This window comes from Barbus barbus (genome assembly GCF_936440315.1).
Source record: "Barbus barbus genome assembly, chromosome: 36".
In the NCBI taxonomy this organism is placed as follows: Eukaryota; Metazoa; Chordata; class Actinopteri; order Cypriniformes; family Cyprinidae; genus Barbus; species Barbus barbus.
This window is the reverse complement of record NC_136714.1, coordinates 2120521-2146321: the sequence shown is the minus strand read 5'-3', so window position 1 is coordinate 2146321 and position 25801 is coordinate 2120521. Positions and strand designations below refer to the sequence as shown.

The 25801-nt window shown below is 39.4% G+C and overlaps 2 protein-coding genes across 6 annotated transcripts in view; both read left to right on the top strand.

The window, feature by feature from the left end:
• The window catches only part of LOC306856068 (folliculin-interacting protein 1-like), a 35456-nt gene extending 20343 nt beyond the window's left edge, over nucleotides 1–15113 (top strand). For all 3 annotated transcript variants that reach the window (XM_079395070.1, XM_079395068.1, XM_079395069.1), the window contains 10 exons: nucleotides 1678–1813; nucleotides 2747–2948; nucleotides 3047–3132; nucleotides 5569–5715; nucleotides 5811–5980; nucleotides 8896–10189; nucleotides 11304–11469; nucleotides 12168–12362; nucleotides 13055–13170; nucleotides 13584–15113. In XM_079395070.1, the coding sequence (XP_079251196.1) occupies nucleotides 1678–1813; nucleotides 2747–2948; nucleotides 3047–3132; nucleotides 5569–5715; nucleotides 5811–5980; nucleotides 8896–10189; nucleotides 11304–11469; nucleotides 12168–12362; nucleotides 13055–13170; nucleotides 13584–13662 (2591 nt within the window). In that variant the 3' untranslated portion in view covers nucleotides 13663–15113. The remainder of the gene's footprint in view (nucleotides 1–1677; nucleotides 1814–2746; nucleotides 2949–3046; nucleotides 3133–5568; nucleotides 5716–5810; nucleotides 5981–8895; nucleotides 10190–11303; nucleotides 11470–12167; nucleotides 12363–13054; nucleotides 13171–13583) is intronic.
• Nucleotides 15114–18439: 3326 nt separating this feature from the next.
• Nucleotides 18440–25801, top strand: part of LOC306856220 (rap guanine nucleotide exchange factor 6-like) — a 94797-nt gene continuing 87435 nt past the window's right edge. For all 3 annotated transcript variants that reach the window (XM_079395360.1, XM_079395359.1, XM_079395358.1), the window contains exon 1: nucleotides 18440–18889. In XM_079395360.1, coding sequence (XP_079251486.1) covers nucleotides 18821–18889 — 69 coding nt within the window. In that variant the 5' untranslated portion in view covers nucleotides 18440–18820. The remainder of the gene's footprint in view (nucleotides 18890–25801) is intronic.

The following is a 25801-nucleotide window of genomic DNA, read 5'->3' as shown; positions in this document are numbered from 1 at the left end:
TCGCCCTCAAGTTGTTCCAAAGCTGTATGAGTTTCTTTATTCTGTTGAATATGAAAGAAGATATTTTGAAGACTATTGGTAACCAAACTGCTGCTGGTAGCCATTGACATTCATAGTAATAGTAGTATGGTATGGAACAACATGAGGGTAAGTAAATGACAAAATATTCATTTTTGGTTGAACTGTTCCTTTAATATTTACAGACACAAGTTTGATTAAGTGCGTGACCCTACTTTGAATTTATTCATCCAAAATTTTCCAAATTCTGTGACATTCCACTTTATACAGCTGATTTAATTTTTATTACTGGATTCTATGAATCCATCTGCTTTTTCCACGTCATAGAAATCATAAGGCCCTACACAGCCACAAGTGATGTGGAAATATCAGAAGATGTCAGTGTGAAGAGTTTTTCATAATCTTGGTGTCAGGACGTTTTCTTATTGAGCACTACTGAAGGTTTAAAAATATGAAAGGATTGGCACCTGACTTAAAAAATCCTCCCCACAAATCTCTAAATTACTCTGTGATTACAAAAAAACCTTCATATGCAGCTGTCATTATTTCTGTCGTGTCCTTAATATAAATGATACTACAGTCAGGACATCGTGAAGCTGACAGCGCAGGAATATCTGCCCTGTGCCATTAAGATGTGCAGCTTTCTGAAAATGCAGCAGACCTGGAAAAGCTTGTGTAATGGAAAGTGCCTGATGACCTGGGTGGCATAGCTGGGATCTCTCGTTCTGGCTAATGCAGCATCACATGCACAGACGTTTATATTTAGCGGTTCCCAAAACTGCCCGCCTGCACTTGTAAATGAGGTGGCTAATTCAGGCCTGGGTCGACACGCGTGTCTCATCTCCATTGAGCTCTTGGAGCGTGTCACCTCGTTCTGAACATCATTCTTTTGCGGCCTCTCTGGTGACCCTGAAAACCTAAATGCAATCGCTGCTCATTTTATCATGTGATGGGGTATTTCTTAAAGCAATCGTGTATGCTCACCCTCAAAATATGCTCACCCTCAGGCCATTGAAGATGTAGATGAGTTCGTTTCTTCATCAGATTTGGAGGACGTAACATTCCATCGCTTGCTCACCAGTGGATCCTATAAGCAGTGAATGGGTGCCGTCAGAATGAGAGTCCAAACAGCTGATAAAAAAATCACAATAATCCAGAAGTAATCCACACCACTCCAGTCCATCAGTTAACATCTTGTGAAGCCAAAAGCTGCGTGTTTGTAAGAAACAAATCCATCAAGAAGTCTTTAACTTCAAACTGTTGCTTCCTGCTAAAATATGAGTCCATAATAACGCTTCCTCCAGTGAAAAAGTACATCTCCTGTTGTCTCTTACATCAAAATCACCCTACTTCTTTATATAGAACTGTTTGGGTTTGTAAACAGTGTTTGATCTGTACACATTTCTCTCCTGATTCAGACGAGACTTCTAGACTTTTTCAGAGGCGGAATCATTATTATGGACTCATGTTTTTGAACTATTCCTTTTAAAGCTGCAGTAGCAAAATAAATAAACAAATGCTCAGAAATTATGCACAGAGAATATCCTTCTATTTGCATGTCATTGCAAGAGTACCTTATTTTTGCCATGTGTGAGTGTTTGTTCCTGATGATGGACATGTGGATCACACCAACTCACTGATCCTCTCTTCTCTCCACAGCGTCTTTAAGCAGCCTGTTGATCACCCCGTTTCCATCGCCGGGCTCCTCTCTCACCAGCAGCTGTGCTAGTAGCTACCAGCGACGCTGGTTACGCAGCCAAACCACCAGCCTGGAGAACGGAGTCTTCCCTCGATGGTGCGATTGCAACACGCTCATGCACACACGGTGTCTATAGCTAGCATTGGCCAATAGGACCAAGAGTTTAAATGACGATACAGGATAAATTTTACTTCACCTTAATAATGTCAATGTAGTTATATATGCCTGAAATAAGGTTGTTACAAAAGCAAAATATTAAATACAGTTGGAATTGCATGATTCATGACATCAATTTTGATATCACAGCTAAACAAATACAATAGAACAAATGCTTTAATCTATCAGAAATAAGAACTACTACAGAAACTGAATAAAAAAATGTCAAAATAAAACACTGCGTAGTTCTCACTCTAAGTTTTACGAGAGATTCAGTCAAAAACAGTGAGCGATTTTCTGTCTTTCAATGTTTGATGAACATTAATGACACAAACTGATGCACAATTTGATTGTTCGATTGTCTTCCTACTGTTTACATTCATTTAACAGACACAACTGACCGTGATGATCAATAACATTTTTGTGCATTGTTGACTCTAATCAGCAGTGAAAACGAGTTTATTACTCGGATGCTGTGTGAGCGGCTGCTTTATGGGCGCTCAGACAGAGCATGAGTACAGAGTAGCTCTCTTTCACATCTTGTTGTGTTTGAATAGATTGAAGTCACTGGTTAGGCATAAAAAATGCATGCAAATGTAAACTGTTTATGCAACTTTGCATAACATTGCATCGTTGAGTGTAGCCGAGTCAGAGATGAGAATTTCATGACAAATTTCTACCGGTTTACGGTTTTTATCAGTATATCACCTACTTCTAATTACAGCAGATTTTTCAGATCTTTCATCAGGACCTTCACTTAACACATGCAAACTTGAGAGAGAAATTCTGAAATGGCAAACAATAGTGAGGACTCATTAGTGCGTTTAAACTTCAGTGTGAGACTCTTTTTACCTGCTCACATTTGCATTCCAGGTCTGTGGAGGAGAGTTTCAACATGTCTGACGAGAACGGCGGGCCGAGTTTGGGTGTTGCCAGGAAGAAGAAGATTGCTATTGGTGTCATCTTCCTGCTCTCCCCCAACGAGGAAGAAAACGCCAAGTTCCAGGACTTTTTCTTCTCTCACTTTCCTCTCTTTGAGAGTCACATGAACAAACTCAAAAGTGCCATTGAGCAGGTTAGACATGATTTGTGTTTTTGTGGTTTGCCGTCTCCCTGCGCCATCTGTTGCGTCTCTCTTACGGTGTGTGTTTGTGGCTCTCTGTTTGTTTTAAGGCTATGATACTGAGCCGCAGGTCAGCTGATGCCAGCCAGAGAGCTTTGGCTTACAGTCGCATGGTGGATGGCCTCAATGAGTTTCGGTGAGTTTGTGGTGACATGTCTGTGGACACTGCTCACCAGGTGTTTTGTTATTTGCATCCACTAAAAGTCCAGCCAAGGTTTACTGGACACTTAATCCACTAATCCGCTCATGTGACATGAGACACACGACACTGATCTGAGAGCGCTTTCACATGCAATGACTTTGTGTCCAATCTTAATGAACGCCTCTGGAGGCGTTGCTGGAAGTTTCCTGCTGCTGCATTGAGCTCGATGACCTTTGACACAATTCACACGATAACTCTCGTATCATGTTCAGGGCAACGAGAAGCGTAACGCATTCAAAGAAATAAAAACAAAAATCAACCTGTCAATCATACTAGAGGTGTCACATTTTTTAAATGTCAATTATCATTATAAAAATGCATTGTTTTCATGCTTCCTATGATCTCGGAGTAACAAGCCTTTTTCAGACTGTGAGTCTAAATCTGATTTTGTGCATATCCTATTAAATCCGGTCTAAATTAGTTACTGTCCACACTGTGTATCGCAACTGTTCGGATCCAATTTGTGTGGCGCTCTTTTGTTTTACTGAATCCAATCTGAGCAGTCAGACTGAAAAGGATTTCCAGGAATGTGATTTGAATAGGATTTAAAATCTCATATGAATGTAGCTTAAACCTAATTTTTAAAAATCGGATTTTATGTGATTGTGATGTATTTATTTTTTGCCTTTCACACTGGTTAAATATGAATATAATTGAATATGCACAAAAATCGGGATCTGGATCTCGGCTTGCAGTCTGAACAAGACTATATTGACTTCAACTATATTTGTAGGTTGATTTTCCTAAAAGACAAACATTGTATCCCTGTGGTGCCATCAGAACATTGATCTGTTAGTTTGACCGAACTGTTCAAAAACTGCAGAAATTAAACACTTTCGTTGTAACAATCAGTTAATTGATTAACCGTGAGGAGTTTTTCATTTGCTTTGGATAGAAACATCAGCTAATAAATAAATAGAAGTGGAAATAACGTGCACATCTTGTTTTTTTATCAACATTTAAAATAAAATTCTAATTTAGTATAAGCTTTAGTAGTGAAAAGAGCATATAACATCTTGCTAAGGAACTGAGCAGAAGGTCGTGCGAGCTTGTGCTTCAGTCCTGGTCTGTGTAAAATAAGCTCTGTCCGTGTCAGTGCTTCAGAGGTGATGCACTATGCACCCTCTCATACTTCCAAGTCATATGCTTGTTGGTCCGTGGCCAGAGCAACCTGACCCCAGTGCCACAGAAACCTTATCTCCCTCACACACTGTCAGGACAGACCAGAATAGTCAATAATGTGCAAGTGAACAGACAAACAAATATTTCCAATTTCCCACCTCCAGTGGGATAATTATACACCTTGGCGTTCATCCTCGGGGGGTTGTGAAGATCTGAAATGATGCTGTACATCAGTGTGTGATTGTTTTAATTGTGGAAATCAGTTGGTCAACAATCAGCTGTTCATATTTTAGTTAAGACAGGGGGATCAAATTTAATCTAGGTGTAAAATACAGTAAGAATAGACTTTACTTAATCTAAATTTATTTTAGTGCTCTTTTACATTCATTTAATGTAGATGCAGCAGTATAACAATAAAAGTGACACAAACGGATCCTTAACTTTTGCTGGTTTAATTCTGTTAAATCTTCGAGTGTACCAATGAAATTTATCAACATTTTAATATTTGTATTATATAGTAAGGCTTTATAACACTTGAAGGTGTTATACTGTGAATTCCTCTAATACCATATTGCTTAAATAATCACCCAGGCCTGCTTTTAAGTAATAAACGTTTAGCATGTCGTGTTCTGTCAGTCCTCATTTCAGGGTCTTGGTTTGTGAAAGCAAACCTCGGAGCTTCATAACTCTTACCTAATCCAGTGCTAAAACAGTTCTGTGTCTGTTAGCTACTGTTGCATGAGGCTTTTTATAGGTCACTACACCTTAACTTCAGTACTGGGAAGTATAGTACGGCTTGGGAAGGGAGTACATTGTCGTTTTTTTTTTCCAAGTGTCAGGTTATTGGCAACACACTCGGGAGTTTGTGCAAACATCTGCATTTTTCCCAGTGCCTAATCAGCACGAGTATTGCTTGTAATGGTAAACAGCGTTGCTCCATTGCAGATTAGTGTTAAAGATGCATCCAGAGATTTGCTTTGCGTGTAATTGAGTGGAGAAAGCATGCTAGTTTTGCAGAAGCAGTCCTACTCGTGACTCTGCAGTCTTTCCTGAACTCCTACCATTTCGAGTAGCATCTGGGTGTTAAGCTCTGGACCGCGGCCAATGCTCCCGGGCTGCTTGACATTTGCAGAAGTTAAATATGCTGCAAAGGTCTTTCCCAGCTGGGGCAGCCCTGTGCAACGAAAGCGCTCTTTGTTTCAGCTGTTGACAAAAGCTCTTCTGTCTTTGTATGCGGACACCCTGTAGGACGACCATCTGCAACCTCTACACCATGCCACGTGTGCCTGAGCCCGTCTGGCTCACCATGATGTCGGGTCCACCTGAAAAGAACCAGCTTTGTGGCCAGTTCATGAGGGAGCTGGCCCTGCTCATGGAGCAAGCTTCCAAGAACCAGTTGAGTGATGCCACACATACTCCTCAAGCCATCGAACTCCCATGATAAGCGTGAATGTAACCATGTTCTCGCTTGCTTTGTCTCTTGCATTTAGATTCCTCCCGGCGCTTCTCACTGCGGTTCTCACTAATCATCTCGCCTGGGTTCCCACGGTCATGCCCAACGGTCAACCACCCATAAAGAACTTCCTGGAGAAGCACTCCTCACAGAGCGTGGACATGCTGGCGAAAACACATCCCTACAACCCACTTTGGGCACAGCTTGGTAAATGATGCATGCTTGAGTGCAAAAATGTGTGCATTTCGCCACCTAGTGGAGTGTTGATGGAAATGACTTGCCACAGTGAGCTTTAGAGCAGGGTTCTTTCTGGAGGCACCACAACAAGACACATTTTGGATATTTCTGGTCTCTGCTAATGAGCTGATAAGCAGGTTGTGTTTGCTTCGGAAGAGTTTGAACGTGTGTAGTGTTGGGGTGCCTCTAGGAACAGGGTTGGGAAACATTGCATTTGAACTGGAGTCTTCAGTCCTGCTGCCCTGCAGCTTTAACCTGAATCAAACACCTTAACCAGCTAATCAGGGTCCTCATGACTGCTTGAAAATCACAGGCAGCTGTGTTGGAGATTGGAAATAAACTTTGCAGGACAGTTTAGTAGTCAGGGCACAGTCTTAATCGCAAAATCCCTGAAACATCCACTCCCTGAAAATCCTACAATGCACCACAAGAAACGGGGAGCATCGATGCACACTACACTTAAAAAAAAAAAAAGTTCTTTATCGGCATCTATATGGTTCCATGAAGAACCTTTTAAAGCAGTGGTTCCCAACCTGGGGGTCGTGACCCCCACTAGGGGTCACTAAAGATTTGCAAGGGTCACCAAGCTCTTTCCAGTTTGAGGGTTACAAATAGAAACGGTTGCAGTTTGAACAACCCATGATAAATACAGCCTTGGTTTTGTTTTTGAGTTAAACTATGGCAGAAGACGCTGAATGAATTTACAGAGGGAAATAATATGAATATGAAAGTATGATTGAATCTCTGAGGGGAACCAAGGGAGAAAGGACTAATCCTGCCATTATATCAGACATACAAGTGACACCCTCTTATTTCCAGTATTGGGTAGATTACTTACAAATTGTTGTCGGTTACTGTTTACAGATTACATGATGAAATTTGTAGTTAGTAACGTAATCTAGGTTAATCATTTTAGGGAATGTATTCTAACTACTTTTTAGATGACTTTTTACATAACTTATTTTAAACTTACCAGTAAATGTACCATACCGATATAAAAAAGCAAAGAGAAAGAAAATATATTCCATTATTTGATTATTAACAATATGAAGTGCATTATACATGCGGTTTCCCAAACTGGAGTTAATTGTAGAACTTCAGTTCAAACTCTATAGGGGCTTTTGCACTGGAGGAACCTTGTCATAGTTCTTAGAACCATTGGCGGAAGTACCCGCTTTTTGGCATGTTTGCACCGCAGGAACTAGGAATGGTTTTAGTTCTAGGAACTTTGGAGGAACTAAATTAGCTCCTACTTCAGAGTAGGGTCTAAAATAGTTCTATAGGAACTACCAGTGACCAATGTTCCCTCTAATTTTTTTTTCTTGCTGAGCAAAACTTTTCTCTATTGGGCGGACATTTCGGCCACCTAAGCAAAAACATTCTTTATACCAGACCTATACAGCACGCGCACAAAAAAAGTGTGTAACTTTTAACTTTAATATGCTGTTTATATTTGATTTGACCCTTGATGTAACTAAAAGATGTACATTTTAAGTTACCTGAGAAAACATTTTTACAGTACAATACACTGCCGCTCAAAAGTTTGGGATGAGTCAATTTTTTCTTTCTTTTATTTTCTTTTATTTTTTTAATTAATACTTTTATTCAGCAAGGATGTGTTAAATGGATAAAAAGTGATAGTAAAGACTTATATTGTTAGAAAATATTTATATTTTTAATTAATGCTGTTCTTTTAAACTTTTTATTAGCCTAATCAAAGAAAAAAGGTTCCAAAAAATATTAAGCAGCACAACAGTTTAAACTCTGATAATAAATCAGTATATTAGAATGATTTCTGAAGGATCATGTGACACTGAAGAGTGGAGTAATGATGCTGAAAATACAGCTTTGCTTTACAGGAATACACTATATATTAAAATAGAAAACCAATATTAGAAATTGCAATAGCCTAAGAGTTCACAATATTCCCTTTTTTTTTTTTCTTGATTAAATATAGCCTTGATGAGCAAAAGTGACTGTTTATTAGGTTTATAATATAGGCCTAACATAATATAATATAATATCAAAACAACTGAAGCATTTAAACTGATAGAAGAGAATAGAAAACAAACTGAAGCGTTTAAACTGAGATCTGTAAGTTAAATATATATATAAAAAAAAAAAAAAACGTGAACATGTGATGTGAATTCTTATATAGCTATCTAAACATCCGTAAAGTACAGTTTGCAAAATACACCTGTGTGTGACTGTAAATGTATCAAGCCACTCTTCTTTAATACATGAGGACGTTTTCTATCACATGTCATTGTGTTTGTGTTGGCTCTCGATTTGAGCTATTTCGTCCGCAACCATTGAAGTATTGGGTTTCTGCAGCGACTCATTTGGCGCACATCATTCTCTTTCTATGAAACATGTAAACCGCATTCACCGGTTCTAACTCTATAGCGGTTTGCCCAAGCATTGCAATTCTTTCATTTGAACTAGAATAGAGTCAAATGGCTTTCCCAACTAATTTTTGCGTGTGCGCGGCTGCACGTGCGCATCTTAGAGGGAACATGAGATGGTCCTCACTGCAGAACACAAGATCCGGGGGACGTGGTTGGATCTAGACGGCCCGACGGAGAAATTGTTTCTCTAGGAACCACCCTGTTGGCTAGCTCCATAACTATGCGGTGCGAAAGCCCTTTATAAGAGGAAAAAAAGGGAATCAGTAAATTCTGAATATTTTACTGCCATTTTTGAATAATATGTAAATTAAGTAACTGTAATCTGATTATGAGCATTTTAAAATGTAATATAATCCAGTTACGAGTATTCAGTTTTTTATAATCTGATTACATGTAATCCATTACTACCCAGCACTGCTTATTTGTTTCCTGGCAAATGTGTAAGAATAGTTTTGGTTAATGTTGTTCTTGTTGCAGGTGACCTGTACGGGGCAATCGGCTCACCTGTGCGTCTGTCCCGTACGGTGGTGGTTGGCCGACGTCAGGAGCTGGTGCAGCGTCTTCTCTATGTGCTGACCTACTTCATCCGCTGCTCGGAGTTACTGGAAACACACATGCTGGAGAGCACAGAGGACGTGGCCGTCGTGATGCCCGACTCGCTCATCACCACGTCGCTGCGCCGCGGAGAGGTGGAGGAGTCCGACTATGTGCTGGTCACTGTGCACAAGCCGAGCCAAGACTACCTGTCCCAGGGTGCCGAGGGAGAGGACGGCTACCCGTCTGATGACAACAGCTTACAGAGCAGCACATACATGGACTCAGAAGCCCCAGACGAGCACAAACGTCCGCATCCCGCAGCACCGGAGGCGGATCGTATCAGTGACGTGCCCATCTTCAGAGAAGCAGGGAGCCCACGGCTTGAGACTCGACTGGAAACTGTGGTAAAGGTCGGCTCCAACTCGCCGTGTGATAGAATACCCTCGCTCGAGATTCAAGGGGATGTGCGGCCCGAGGTGGAGTCCTGTGCCGTGCCCATCAGGATCTTCCATTCATCAGATATCCTGCTAGAAAAGAAGCCCCCTGCCAAGAGCTTTGATAACACCGGGAACGAGCCCTCCGCTAAAGTCACATTCCTCATCGGAGATTCGATGTCTCCTGAATCTGACATGGAGAGTCGACAACAAAAGCTGGAGGACGAGATCAAGAAACACAAGAAGCTTCTCAAAGACAACCAGCAGAAGCAGTGTAACAGCGAGGCGAAACTCCAAGAGGACCAAATCAAGACCAACGATAGCAAGACAAGGACTAGAAAGACGTCTCAGTGGTGTCCGAGAGCGCAAGGTGACTGCATGGACATGTTTGATGAGTATTTCAGCGATGACAATCCCGTGGAGACGAGGACTATTGATGATGTCTTCCAAACGGCGATGAAAAGTACAGGAAACAATGCCCCACGGTTGGATAAAATCGTGTGTGAGTGTGACGCAGGAGACGTCAGCGCGGGCTGCTGTAAAACCTACTGTTCTGCCGAGCAGGACAAGGGCATCGAGATATCGCTGAGTGTTCCTTCACAAGGCACCGCTGGGGAGAAAAAGAAAGCAGTCCCGCTGAACGACTGGGAGATCCCACGCAACGAGAGCTCGGACAGCGCGCTGGGGGACAGCGAGAGCGAGGACGCCGGACAGGAGCTGCCCAGGCAGGAGCCCGATGGGCCGTTCTACGCTGACGAGCAGGCCGACTGGCAGGATGAGTTCGAGGTGCCTTTACCCGGGTAAGAGCGGAGAGGAGAGAGTTATCAGAACCATCTGTTTTGTTTGGCTTGTGGGCTGAATTTGGGCTAGGCGGTTTATCGAGTTTGTACAATATATTTTAACAAACAATATGGAATGAGACGATGCCATTTATATCGAGATTTACGTTTAGACATTTAGCAGACACTTTTATCCAAAGCGACTTACAAATGATGACAATGGAAGCAATCAAAATCAAGAAAAGAGCAATAAGCAAGTGCTGTAAGAAGTCTCAGTTAACCCGGTACACGTAGCAATTTTTTTAAAAATTATATAATAAATAAAAAGAAAATAGAATACAAAAAGAATAGCAAGCTAGTGTTTTTTTTTTAACGAAACAAGCAGTTAGTAAATAAATAGAGTGCAAGTCTAAAAGGGGCAAGTTTTTTTTTAAAGAATAGAATTAGAATAGAGAGTGCTAGAGTTAGAGGGTCAAATAAAGATGTGTTTTTAGCCAATTCTTGAAGATGGCTGAGGACTCGGCTGTTCGGACTGAGTTGGGCAGGTCATTCCACCAGGAGGGAACATTTGATGTAAAAATATATATAATAGATATACAGTAGTTTAATACGAGCACATCTGCAGAGGACACAGAGTAAGCTGCGGCGGGGAAAGTGCATAATCCAATTTGTCCTAAACATGAGCTTTTACACATTTTGCTGAAATATTTGTAGTTGGATAATAAATGTAGAAGAAAATGTATTTTTATGATAGTAGTCACTGTAAGTTAAAATGTAATGCAGTGCTTTTGTTTATTTATTTTCATTTTTATTTGAGTGAATTTAACTTCTTTTAAACAGCATTATTTTTGTTTTTAGATTGATTTTAACCCTTTTTGCACATAATAGCATTGCCTACATGGCTACATTCACTTTTTCATTGTTTTCATAATATAAACATTGTTTCATTGGACAACATCGAGCTGGATGTAAAAAAAAAAGTTATATATATTTTTAAATCTCAAAATAAAAAAGGATAGAAAATACAGAGAGATATATCATATATCACAATTCAAATTTTTTTTTTGACCACATCACCCAGTTCTAGTCTGTACATTATAAATGTTGCTAATGAACAAGTTTATGTGTTTTCTAGAGCAAAGCTGGTGGAGAACTTCTCTAAACCGAGCATTGCCAACTTTGGGAGGTCGCTCTTTGGAGGATACTGTCCTACGTACGTCCCAGATTTTGTTCTGCACGGAGCCCCCAATGATGAGAAACTGAGGCAGAACCTGGTGTCGGATCTGGCCCATGCTGTGCAGGTAAATACCACCTCCTGCCGAACACTTGAAGGGTCAAATCACTGCTGCTGATAGTTACGGTTATATAAGATTAGGGCTGCAATAACTAATCGATCAAATTGATAATCTTCTACAATGACAATTATTGGCAACAAATTTGATTATCAACTAATCGCATCTGTGCCAGTTTACAAAAACTAAAATGAAAACCATGAAAAAATTTTTTTTTACTTGAAATAAAACAAAATATTATTTTTTTATTTTTTTATTTCAGCTAGTTGCCAAGGCATCATTTATCTTTTTTATTTAGTTTAACTTGATGTACTAAATTACAAAAATTAAAAAAGAAAAATTATATAGAGATTTTGTTTTTCTTATGATTTTCATTTTAATTTAACTTGTACTTTATAAATGGTAAGCAATCAGTTGTTTTGTGGTTCACAATGTAATGTTTATATTTTAACCCTATTTTGCCAAGTTTAATAAATAAGCAATAGATTAAGCAGTTATTAACGTTGTTAGTTACAGCCTTACATACGATCCCCAAACACTGCTGTTAATCATTCATCATCACAAATTACTTTTACCATGGGACTCTCTCGTTTGAAAAAGAGTCCAATACTCCCACCTACAGCACTTGAGTGTCGCTGAGAGTCCTAAATGAACAAAAATGTGTAAATGATGTGTAAATTGATACGAGCTGAATTGTTGTTGTGCAGCATCCTGTGCTGGATGAGCCCATCGCAGAGGCTGTCTGCATTATCGCAGACACCGATAAGTGGAGCGTGCAGGTGGCCAGCAGCCAGAGACGACCCTCGGACAAGCTGGGCAAAGAGGTGCTCGTGTCCAACCTCGTGTCCAACCTGCTCCAGTCCACCTACCAGCTCTACCGACACAACTTGTCGCCAAACTTCGTGAGTGTATCTTTCTCACATTTCTTCTGCTTTATCTACTCAATCATCAGCACATCTGTAAGGAAACGTGAACACATTTTAGCACTCTCACTGTTGATTATTTTTGTAAGTGATCAATTAACAAAATTTCTGAACAATCATTGGATCAATAAAGTATCAAAAGTAAGTAATCTTATGTTTTACTGTTAGGAGAATAAACCAAAACAGAATGCATCTTTGCATCTAAAAACGCGAGAGACCGCGCTCACAAATGTTTTTTTTAAAAAGTGCAGCACAGAATGCTTGTTGCAGTCAAATTAAACGGTTGCTTTGCCAACTTGCTACTGTAAACAAAAGCTTGCAACGCTTGCCCTGCCTCTGGGCTCTTCTGATTGGATTTGATGAACGGCGCTGCGTGTGAAAGTTTAAATTCTTTTAACTTGACACAGCATCTTAATAACGTGGTGCTCATGCAAGATTCTGCGACGCGCAAGGCTCATACGTGTTTGTGTAGCATGTCTACATAGACAAACAATGGAAAAGTAGTGCACTGGAATGGAAAAAATGCATACTAATTTCAACTAATTTCAAACACATGGACATCAACACATGCAAACTCAAAGCCGGGCTTTGGACCTTTATTATGAAATGAGCAGGATTGGAGTCAGTGCTGTATGTTTGTATGGTGTGTGACACAACGCTCTTGTTTTCAGTGTATAATGCATCTGGAGGACCGGCTGCAGGAACTCTACTTCAAGAGCAAAATGCTGGCCGAGTACTTGAAAGGACAGACCAGGGTGCATGTGAAGGAGTTGGGCATGGTTCTAGGGTAAGAGTTCATCCGTCTCTCTACTAGTTGTAATTAGTGGTCGACCGATATACTTTTCGACCGATATACTTTTATTATGACAGTGCTCTAATGAGAACACTAGGGCCAGAGTGCACGAAGCTCTCATTATTTTAACAGACTAATGAATTATTACACAGAACTTTACACAAAGTAAGCGGTATATGAAAAAGTGTATAGAATTAGCTTTCTATTACAATACTTTCTCATCTAGCGTCAGCATTCAGCAAATACACATTTCATTTAAACAAATCTTTGAATATCTAATAAACGTTTAATTTCACCAATCTTGCAAACTTTATGGAATTCAGCTGTGAGATCATCTGAAGTGTGAATAAAACGTTGTGAAGTTGTTTTTTTTGTTGTTAACAATCTGATCTGATTTATCCCCACAGGATCGAGTCTAACGATCTGCCCCTGCTAGCGGCCATAGCGAGCACACACTCTCCGTACGTGGCCCAGATTCTCCTGTAAGCCACACGGAGAGCGAGAGAGACTCCATTCCCCCGCCGGCAGACGGGTCCTCCAGGTTCGGGGCCCCTAGAAGCCCCCTGAGACTCCTGGAGCAGGGAGGCCCTTGAGTTGGCGTTCGCTGGGAACGGTCTCAGGGTGAGCAGACTGCAGGACAGACGCTCCGCCATTAGATGACAGTCGAAACCCAGAGGTTCCCTGAAAGTGATCTGGGAATATCACTTTTCAACAGTGAACACCCGGAGTGCATTTTTTAATTCCATAAACCGCATTTTGTTTTATTTCTTGTTCCTTTACACAACGTAAGAATGTAAAAGCCAAAGAAGAAATCCAAGCAGGCCTTTGCGTACATCAAGAACAAACACTGAAGCTGTTCATGGCACCTTCTTCAAATCAACGTAGGAAACAAAGACTTGGTTATAAAATCAGTTTTATGATTTTAAATGAATATATCATGGACTGTTCTCAATGGATTGTGGGAGTGAATGATCATGTAATATTCCTTTCTTTGTGTTTACAAGCGAGCTTACCCTGTCGTGTCCAGTTGAAATGAGCTCTACCTCAAACCTTCAGTATCACACACATACATCTAACATGCTAAATTCAACATTTGAGGTAAAGTTTTCATTTTTTGGTTTTCAGTCACCCAATAAAGATGCACGATTTCCCATGAATGAGCTCTGAGGATTCAGTTTTGATCTCTTTTTTTGGACAGCGTCACTTTAGCTGTAGCAGAAGTGTTTACCTGTCCTGTGGAAATGATTGAGATGTATTTTTATTTTGACATTTATGACATTCTGTGTGATGCGATTTAAAAAAAAAAAAGGAATAATAGTCAAGAGAAACACGATGGTCACAATCACTACGTTGGGATTTGTGCTGGACCCTTTTTTAACACTGATCCAGGGACATTCTACAATCATCTTGTATTTTCAGGATTGAAATGCTGAAATTTTTTCATGTGTCGTCTTAGCTTGCAGACAGATTGTTTACTGATGGAATAATGGAAAAATGAACATGCAATGATTCAATCAGTTAATGACTTACCAAGATGTTTATGAATGGTTGGCTTACTTTGTCTTTGAGTCAAACCATGCATCTAAGTCTTAATCGACAAAAAAAGAAAAACAAACCACAGGCTTTGCAAGGTGTTGCAGGTTATTTTAGCTGGTTAAAACATGTAGGAGTTGCTTCGGTGGGAAACATTTTGTATTTAAAAAAAAAAGAAATCTATATCCATTTGTCTTCTCCAGAATGTGTATTTATATCTAATTATTTCTTTATACAGAAAAGCATTTAATTTATTTACTTGGCATGCATTGGTAAATGTTAGCTGTATATACTGCATAGAGTTTCTTGATGTATTTGTACATAAAGCCTCTCTTTTTGACCTTATCTTTGTTTCCCAGTTTTTATGGGAATATTGTGCAATAAATATGCCAACATTACAATTATATATGTTGTTGATTGTTACTTTGCACAGCAGCTATCATTATCTCTCTGTCTGTCAGTGCGTGTTCATCTATAGTGGCGTCTGAAAGTGTGGTGTAAAATGGAAAAACACAATCTAGATTACGTTAATCTGAGCAGCATGTGAACTCTTTTTAAAGGTCTGATTTCATTTTCTTTCTCAACTTCTAATCAACTTTATTTTACCATCACATACACTGCTGTTCAAAAGTTTGGGATCAGAAAGATGTTTTTATATTTTTTTTAAAAATACTGAAAAATAGTAAGATTGTGAAATATTATTAGAATATAAAATAATGTTTTTCTATTTAAACATCAAAATATAATTTATGCTGTAATGCAAAGTTGAATTTTCTATTTTAAAAAGATTTCTATTTTAAATAAATGCTGTTCTTTTTGACGTTTTAAGAATCCTGAAAAAAAGGGGTTCTAAAAATATCACCGGTTATAAAAAATATTAGGTCACACTTTAGAATAGGGAACTCTTATTCACTATTAACTACGACTTTTCCCTCAAATTCCTACTTTGCTGTTTATTAATAGTTAGTAAGGTAGTTGTTAAGTTTAGGTATTGGGTAGGATTAGGGATGTAGAGTAAGATATTAATATGTGCTTAATTCGTACTAATACATGGCTAATATTCTAGTAATATGCATGCTAATAAGCAACTAGTTAAGAGACTCTAAAATAAAGTGTTACCCAATTATTAATGTAAAATATAAATCAGTATATTAGAATGAGTTCTGAAGGATCATGTGACACTGAAGACTGGAGTAATGATGCAGAAAATTCAGCTTTGATCACAGGAATAAATTATATTTATATATATTAAAAGTATATTAAAATAGAAAACCATTATTTTAAATTGTAATAATATTTCAAAATATTAGTTTTTTTCTGTATTTTTGATCAAATAAATGCAGCCTTGATGTGTAAAAAAACATTTAAAAACCTTACTGATCCCAAACATTTAGACGACAGTGTAAACCATGAATCTGTTGATTAATCCTTGCTTACTCGGGCTGTACTGATTCCAGAACAGCTCTGAGGAGTTCAAACAACCTCCTACTGGTAACCCACAGTTAACTCACGTAAATGATGTACTGCACACTGTGTGCTCTAACGGCTAGAACAGTGGTTCTCAAACCTGTCCTGGGGACCCCCAACCACAGCATATTTTGTATGTCTCCCTCATTTAACACACCTGATTGAACTCATCAGCTCATTAGTAGAATCTGCTAGACTTGTACTGGGTGTAGCCTATGAGAGAGACATACAAAATATGTGGTGGCTGGGGGTCCCCAGGACAGGTTTGAGAGCCACTGGTCTAGAGTACACATTTCATCATGTTATTTTGTAGTCTTTAGAAAAGCTGCAAAAATCTGTAAAGAAAGCTGTGACGGTTGAGTGCATGAAGTGTACAGCATCCTTCCACACTTCTCTTTGTGGTTAAAGTGAAATAAACATTGTTAAAGAAGCTTTAAAATGATAAATGATGAAATGTGCATCTTATGTTCAGAGTGTAAGCTGAAATGGAAACAATCTGATTTTGGAACTGAAAGTTGAGGTTTTCTTATACATGAACTTGCAGAGTTAGTTGCTAAAACATTTCTGAAATACCTCCCGGTTTCACATCGCTCAGTGTAGTTTATTATACACTGGTTTCTTAGTGATCAGTGTAGTTTAGTACACACTGGTTTTGTGTCCTTTAGTCATCAGCGTAGTTTAGTGCGCACTGATCTCGTGTCCTTTAAAGATTAGCATAGTTTAGTACGCACTGGTCTCGCGTCCCTCATTGATCAGTGTAGTTTAGTATGCACTGGTCTCACATCTGTCTGATCTGTGCAGTTTAGTATGCAATGGTCTCGCGTCTCTCATTGATCAGTGTAGTTTAGTATGCACTGGTCTCGCGTCCCTCAGTGATCAGTGTAGTTTAGTACGCACTGGTCTCGCGTCCCTCAGTGATCAGTGTAGTTTAGTACGCACTGGTCTCGCGTCCCTCGGTGATCAGTGTAGTTTAGTACGCACTGGTCTCGCGTCCCTCGGTGATCAGTGTAGTTTAGTACGCACTGGTCTCGCGTCCCTCAGTGATCAGTGTAGTTTAGTACGCACTGGTCTCGCGTCCCTCAGTGATCAGTGTAGTTTAGTACGCACTGGTCTCGCGTCCCTCAGTGATCAGTGTAGTTTAGTACGCACTGGTCTCGCGTCCCTCAGTGATCAGTGTAGTTTAGTACGCACTGGTCTCGCGTCCCCCAGTGATCAGTGTAGTTTAGTACGCACTGGTCTCGCGTCCCTCGGTGATCAGTGTAGTTTAGTACGCACTGGTCTCGCGTCCCTCGGTGATCAGTGTAGTTTAGTACGCACTGGTCTCGCGTCCCTCAGTGATCAGTGTAGTTTAGTACGCACTGGTCTCGCGTCCCTCAGTGATCAGTGTAGTTTAGTACGCACTGGTCTCGCGTCCCTCAGTGATCAGTGTAGTTTAGTACGCACTGATCTCGCGTCCCTCAGTGATCAGTGTAGTTTAGTACGCACTGGTCTCGTGTCCCTCAGTGATCAGTGTAGTTTAGTACGCACTGGTCTCGCGTCCCTCAGTGAAGTTTAGTACGCACTGGTCTCGTGTCCCTCAGTGATCAGTGTAGTTTAGTACGCACTGGTCTCGCGTCCCTCAGTGATCAGTGTAGTTTAGTACGCACTGGTCTCGCGTCCCTCAGTGATCAGTGTAGTTTAGTACGCACTGGTCTCGCGTCCCTCAGTGATCAGTGTAGTTTAGTACGCACTGGTCTCGCGTCCCTCAGTGATCAGTGTAGTTTAGTACGCACTGGTCTCGCGTCCCTCAGTGTAGTTTAGTACGCACTGGTCTCGTGTCCCTCAGTGATCAGTGTAGTTTAGTACGCACTGGTCTCGTGTCCCTCAGTGTAGTTTAGTACGCACTGGTCTCGTGTCCCTCAGTGATCAGTGTAGTTTAGTACGCACTGGTCTCGCGTCCCTCAGTGATCAGTGTAGTTTAGTACGCACTGGTCTCGCGTCCCTCAGTGATCAGTGTAGTTTAGTACGCACTGGTCTCGCGTCCCTCAGTGATCAGTGTAGTTTAGTACGCACTGGTCTCGCGTCCCTCGGTGATCAGTGTAGTTTAGTACGCACTGGTCTCGTGTCCCTCAGTGATCAGTGTAGTTTAGTACGCACTGGTCTCGTGTCCCTCAGTAATCAGTGTAGTTTAGTACGCACTGGTCTCGCGTCCCTCAGTGATCAGTGTAGTTTAGTACGCACTGGTCTCGTGTCCCTCAGTGATCAGTGTAGTTTAGTACGCACTGGTCTCCAGCAGCAGCTCGTCATGTGAATGTTGTTGAGGCGGCTTGGCTCGGGGCTGAACTGCAGTCATGGGCTGTTGCTGGACGCTTCTGCTCGGAGGATCCTATGAACCTCCGATTATTTATGATGTTTTACCGTCACGAATGGAGAAATTTCCCAGGAATGAAGGATTGTTTTTGGACAACTTTGGCTGTTTCTGATTCGCGCTTCACTTCACATGCTAACCGAAGCTAACTCAAATCAATGCCAGATTTCCCGGACTCTTCAGGAGATTCATGATGACATTTTTTATTTTATTTCATTTAACTTTTATATTTAACTTTATTATATCGACACACGTGAATATATTAAGTTTTTATATCCGGAAATCAGAGAGTTTAATATGAATTCTTCAGTGGATCTATCGCTGAAGAAAGCGCTGAAAACTGCTCCGACACGACGAACATCTGAGGTAAAAACACCCAATAAATACTTTATCACTACAGATATGACTAAAAGAAACACTTCAGAATGTCAATAACTCGCGGTAAACTGAGAAATATCAGCACAATGAAGCTTCGACTCATTTAAAAAAGATTCATGAACCACTCGTGCTCGATGTTTGATCTTATTTATTTGACTGTAACGTTAGCTGTTTAACGTAATTGTTTTGTTTGGGGTCTAGTGATGTTTTTTATTCTTTATGAGGTTATTCATGTAGTACAACGACAGATGTACAGCTGCTCCACAGACTGACTCTCAGTGAAGTAAAGTAAAACTGCAGTTATTGATAAGTAAACATTAGCTCAAAGTGTGAACATTTGAAAGAAGTTACGTGTTTTAAGTCTCAAGTAATTTATTAATGACAGAAATCAATGAAACTACTGCATTCCAGCGGTGCAGCCGCGGGCCGTGTCTCAAATCCCAGCGAGCTGACTAGATAGACATCGACTAGTATTTCTGGGCCTCACGGTCTAAACAAACCTACACAAATAGTTTAATATGCTGGAATTGGAGGGCTAGCCTCAATGACAGTGCTGCTATGACCCCTTTGTAGTGTGTACGCTATGAGGTGATTCACACATCTGGATCAAAGCTGATGAAAACAGCTGAGCAACACTACACAGACTACTTTAGACTTTCACTTTCAAATCTAGGTGGCTTTTAAGAAGACAACAATATCATTTACAGTAAATCAGGGTCATTAAAAGCATGTTGTAAGTTTAGCTTAAATATCAGTTCAAAGTGCAAAGGTTTGTTTTATCACTCAACAATAATATTCATTTTCAACCAGCCAATAACTGAGATGTTCACTAAGATGACAGGGTTTCTGTGGGTCCTAAAAAAGTCTTAATTTGCCCTTGCACAAATCCTTAAAAGGTCTTCAATCAGAGCAGAAAGTCATGGCATTGAATGTTGCATGCACTTCAATAAATGAATATCCTCCAAGACTACTTTTCAAGTAAATGCATCTTGATTTAAGAATCTTTAGACATTTGCATTGAAAACAAGACAGAAATACTGATAAAAAACAACACATTTTTGCAGAGTAAAAGTTATTTCTGTATTCTAGTTGTTGGGATCAGAGCTATTCAAGCCTAAAGCTGTTTCTTTTAGTTAGTTAGATGTATTAAAAAGTAACGGAGATCTGTTGGAAGTTGTATTTCCAAACTTTGAAGGGTTGCTAATACAACTCATTGTGTACTCTATACAGATTTCTATTTAGAGACTATTAACGTATCGTGTTCCCTTCAGTTTATTCCTATTCTTGGTCTTAAAAGGTGTTTAAAAATCCTTAAATTTACTTCATAAAACATTCCAACATTTTTGTGAATTAAAAATGATTGTTTTTGATTTCAGAAAGCTTGAAATGATCTATATTGTAACTATATTAATTGAATTAAAAAATCCACTTAAAAAAATATATATGTTTTTGCTTGAAATATCATAAATTGTTTTATTTCCAACATTTTTGTGAATTCAAATAATTAGTTTGTTTACAAAAACCTGGAAATGATCTAAATTGCAACTACATAAATTTGATTTAAAAAAAAATTGTACGTGTTTTCAAGGCCGTCACTAGTCATTTTTGTAATTTCAACCAAACCTCATCGGTGTTAACCAGCTAGATATCATGCTCTTGGTGACATATCAGCAGGATTGCAATGACAGAAAACCAAAAGCTTGCGTTTGCAATGCGCTAAAAGAGGTTTTTAGTGGCAATAAAAGGCCAGCTGACCCAAAACTGTGCCACCCTTGTTGTCGAGTTTCATTAAAGCAGGTCACTTCCGTGCCGTTTTTGGGAAGTGAGTTTAAGAAACCAAGAGAAGCTGGTTTAGGGCTGGTCGTCTGTGCTTCATTGAGAGCTTTCTGCCGCACTCATGTCTTTCTCCAGAACAGCGAGTCTGTGTTTACAGGTAGTGAGCGGCGCTGTGGATGTGTGCGCTTTATTTCTGATTGTCTGAGTGCAGTGAAGCTGCTGATCAGACTCACAAACACAAACTGCACCAGCTCTCTGATACCTAAGTTTCCAGATGGGTCCAGATGGGTGTGTCGAGTATTATGTAAGAGCAAAACAAATAGTCATTGACTCAACAATTTCCATAGCATTATGCCGCCCGCCTTGTCCCTCAGGCTGCTTTGCCTGATGGGAGTTTGATGGTGTGCTCAGATGTGCTAAAGACAGACTCAAAACGCAGATTGTGGCACAAATAAAACTCTCAAAATCCAGCAGCCTATTGCACAAAACCCTTTATGGTCAGGAAATCCTTAGCGATAATTTACTCATAACTGCTCTCTTAGCTTAAGGGGTTTTGTGCAGATATTTAGATTCAACAGAGGACCTGTAAAGTTATTGTGAGTGTGCATTTGAACAGATTTTTGCTTGTGAAAATGTTATTAGCGTGGATGGTTCACATGGAGTCGCTCCATTCAGTTTAAAGCAAGTTTGTGTTTACGTTTAGCAGGCTCTTGTGTTTGTCCACACGTGCTGGACAGTATTTCTCAATAATACTTTTGCATGTGTAAAATATTTTTTAATTAATAAATAAATTACTGAGTGCACCTTTAACTGAGGTTTTTTCATAATTATAACGGTGATAAAGTATATGCTTACTACAGTTTGTACTCTTAGATGCCATTGTAACTTCTTTAATCGGTCTGGTTTACACTTTTTTCCATTAAAATTCTTCTGTTTTTAAATAGTATTAATTAAAAAAGCATGTCTAATTAATTGAAATTGTAACACTTATACAATTTAACAATTTATTAAAAGAAAATAAATAATAATTTTTAAAGAAATTAGATTTAAAACAAATTATAAATGAAAAAGTGTGAAAAACCTTTTATTATTTCTCAGACAAAATGCTGCAAATTTCTTTGTGGAATTGAAATATCTTTTATGTCAAAAAAAAAAAAAAAAAAAAACAACAACGGTGAAATTTTAAAACAAATCCCAAATCAAATAAATTAAGGCAGAAAGTCTGACTTTAGTTATGTGAAACTATACTGTATAAAACTTCTGAACGAAACAAAACCAGCAGATGGACTGAATGAGATGCAAATTCACTCACTGACAGCAGGTGGCGCTTATGGAACAGCAGCAATACAGTGTTTCCTTGGTTACCGCTGTAAATAAAGATGAAAGTATCATTACATCATTATGCATTATTACTAGTGCTGTCAAACGATTAATCGCATCCAAAATAAAAGTTTTTGTGATATATAATTATATATATATATAAATAAAAAATATTTACATGTCATTTATATTATATATAAATATATTTAATATATAAATATATCATATTTATGTTTGTGCATGTTTGTGTATTTATATATACATAATAAATATACACAGTACACACATATATTATGTACATAAAAACTTTTATTTTGAATGCGATTAATCGCGATTAATTGTTTGACAGCACTATTTACATTACTATTAAGGGGCTATGCAATCTTTATTTTTGCTCAGATTCTGCTTTATTGTTCTCAAAGCCCAAACTGAGACACGTAAATTCTGTGATATTCCACGGTATATCCATCAGATCAAAGGGCCTTAAAATAATTTCGTAGCCTGCTTTGAGAACCCCTGGTGTGATCCCCCCACTCAGCGGGATGCACAGAAACCCCTTCAGCGCATTATTCATTCTGTTTGAGCGGCCCACACCCCCAGCTCCTGACCTCACCAAACCGGCACACGCTTTATTTTTAATTGCAGCGGTGCAGAACATCACCCAACCGATCTGATCTTCTGTGTTCATTTCTGTAGCTGCAGATCCTGCTGAAGGCTTATCAGACACTTCTGCTTTACTACGTCAGCCTTAGGGGGTCTTAACCAGTTCTGCAACCAGGTGTCAACTGGTGAGCCATGCAGTCTGACAGAAAGATAACGATTTGATTTATTCATCACCCATCCATTAAACTAAGTGATTAATGTCCATTATCCAGTGCTGAATTTCAGGACTGTTGTAGATTGACACCAAATGTGACGTTTCTTATACCGACACTTTCTCAAGCCCTTTAATAGAGTAACTAACAAGTATTCAATAAATGCACCTGTGAATTGAGTGCAAATCTTTATTAACATTTTAGCCATTCATTTGTCCCTCAAATCATATGCAAGCAGGTTGTTGTGTGCTAGGTTATTGTTGATCCACACTGTGTGTGTTTTTCAGGCCTTTTAGCATAAGTAAACACTGCATCACTTATTGACGTGAGTCAAACTCATTCAGTTGCTTGTCATGTGACTCTGTGGGCTAATAGAGATTTCTCATATTGAGCATGTTTGAAGCTCAAGAGCTGTCAGAAGGCTGTTTCAAAGGCTGCTTCAGGCAGGTACTCTTCAGATTTTGTGCTCCAGGGTCACATATAGCAGGGTCAGAAAATAACTATCGTCAGTGTTCTTGAGATTTGTGTTTTTGCTGAATTCAAGCGCTTCACGCAGGATCTCGGGACCAATCACATATATGCTTATAGATATTGCCAAACTGATGGTCACAAATATAACGGATGAGTGGGAAAAGGCACGTGACTGAAACAGATGAATAATGTGTTTGTATCGCCTTACGTTTACAGATGAATAGTGATTACATAACTTTTCATCTTCTCCATGGCAGCGGGAAGGTTTGTGTTTCCTGTATGGTTTAGCGTGGCACGGCTCCTGCCCTCTTGACTTTCCATGCCACATGGCAGTTTCCTTCCGTCTGCGCCGTCGTCGCCTATTTCACTCATTATTCTTCTGATGAAGATCAGTGCTCACGCTCCTCACTGTAAGTGTGATTAGTTTAGCAGAAGACACTTGACCGGCCCCAGTAAACATGACCAGCTACTTTCATGCTGCAGAATGAGCCGTCACAGGGCACTTTGCCCTATGCTTTCTTACTGGCCCAACTTCTGCTTTCAGTGTGCATATGTGGGATTTTTGACACATTTTATTGTCCAGTAGGCAAAACTGAAGCAAAACTGCAGCTTTTTTTTTATTTGTGTTGGCATTATTTTCACAGTTAAGTGATGTGTTTTGAAAACTCCCGAATGATCACACTTGTAATGCCAGTCATTCTTTTAAAACCTGGTCTTGTGCTTACATTACAGTTTCACATATTTTCTTTCTAGCCATATATAACTAATTTTACAAATTACCAATCTTTCTCTCTCTCTCTCTTTGTCGAGTTCAAGTGCAACTTGAGCTTTACTATCATTCTGCTATAACATAGACACCTCACAGGACCAGATATATATAAAAGCAAATATAAAAGGAGTAATCAAACTAAACGTCATTTGATTATAAAGGCATTTAAAGGAATAGTTCACTCAAATATGAAAATGTGCTGAACATGTGCTCACCCTCAGGCCATCCAAAATGTAAGAAAAATTTAGCATGACATCTCTTGCTTTGATTATTGCAGTGACACACCTTTTAATTTTAGAAAATGTTAACTGGTGGACTGGAGTGGTGTGGATTATTGTGATGCTTTTATCAGCTGTTCGGACTCTCATTCTGACGGCATGTAATGCTACATTTCTCAGACAGTAGAAAAAGAAACATTCATGGAAAACCGTGCAAGAAAACATTAAAGGAACACACCACTATTTTTTAAAATAGGCTAATTTTCCAACTCCCCAAGAGTTAAACGGTTGAGTTTTAGCCAATATCCAGGTCTGGCGGTAGCACTTTTAGCGCATCTTAGCATCTGATTAGACCGTTAGCATCTTCTGTAGTTACGTCGTGTACTAAGACCGACGGAAAATTAAAAGTGGAGATTTTCTAGGCCGATATGGCTAGGAACTATACTCTCATTCTGGCGTAATAATCAAGGAACTTTGCTGTCGTACCATGGCTGCAGCAGGAGCAAAGATATTACGCAGCACCTGAAAGTAGTCCCCAGCTATATCATAACATATTTTCAGGTGCTGCGTAATTAATATGCCGGAACGGGAGTATAGTTCCTAGCCATATCGCCCTAGAAAATCGCAACTTTTTAGTACACAATGTAACTACAGAAGAGTCAAGTTCAAAAATATTGAAACTCTTTGGTCATTTTTGAACGAGATAACGGTCTAATCAGATTAAATTATCTATGCTAAGATGCTGGAGATCAGATGAATGGATTCAAAAACTGTAAAACTCAACTGTTTAACTCTTGGGGAGTTGGAAAATTAGCCTATTTTCAAAAATAGTGGCGTGTTCCTTTAAGGGCATGAGCATGATAATACTCAATATTCACATCAATATAAAGATCTACAATAAAAGAAATTATGCGGATGCTACAGACAACTGTAATGTATGTACATGTAAACATATGTTTCTCAGGTGACTCTGGGTAGCAGTCTGCTTGTTTGGTGCATGCCAGTCACACCAGAGTTTAATTTAATTGGACCGAACCTGCCTTTACAGTCCTGTGTCACAACAAACTCCATCCAAAGTCCGGGATTGATTTAATTTCACCTCTGGAATGAGCTGTTATACCACATTGGCCACCATGGAGGAATTAAAAAGAAAATCACAAACTATCAGCATTTTCCACATAACCAAAAAAATGGTGCCTATTAATCCGTAAAAATGATGTATCGTTCCACTTCTAATCTGAAGCAATGATCATGTTTTCAAGGTTGCGTTTCAAACACTAGGAGTCATGTGTAGATGTTGTTTTCAGTTCAGATGTTGGTTTACTTGCCCATGTTTCTGAATGGATGTTTTGTAGTGAAGTGCACAATGGCTGCTCTGTCCAGTCATGAGCTGAAGTGTGGTGCGGTGGTGGAAACAGCATCGTCTGTTTGCACGTTTCTCTTATTATCTGTGTTGTTTGATCTGTTTTATTTGGTCTTTGTCAGTATTTTCAGCGCTGTGTGAGTCACAGTTGCAGAGAAGCCTTTCAAA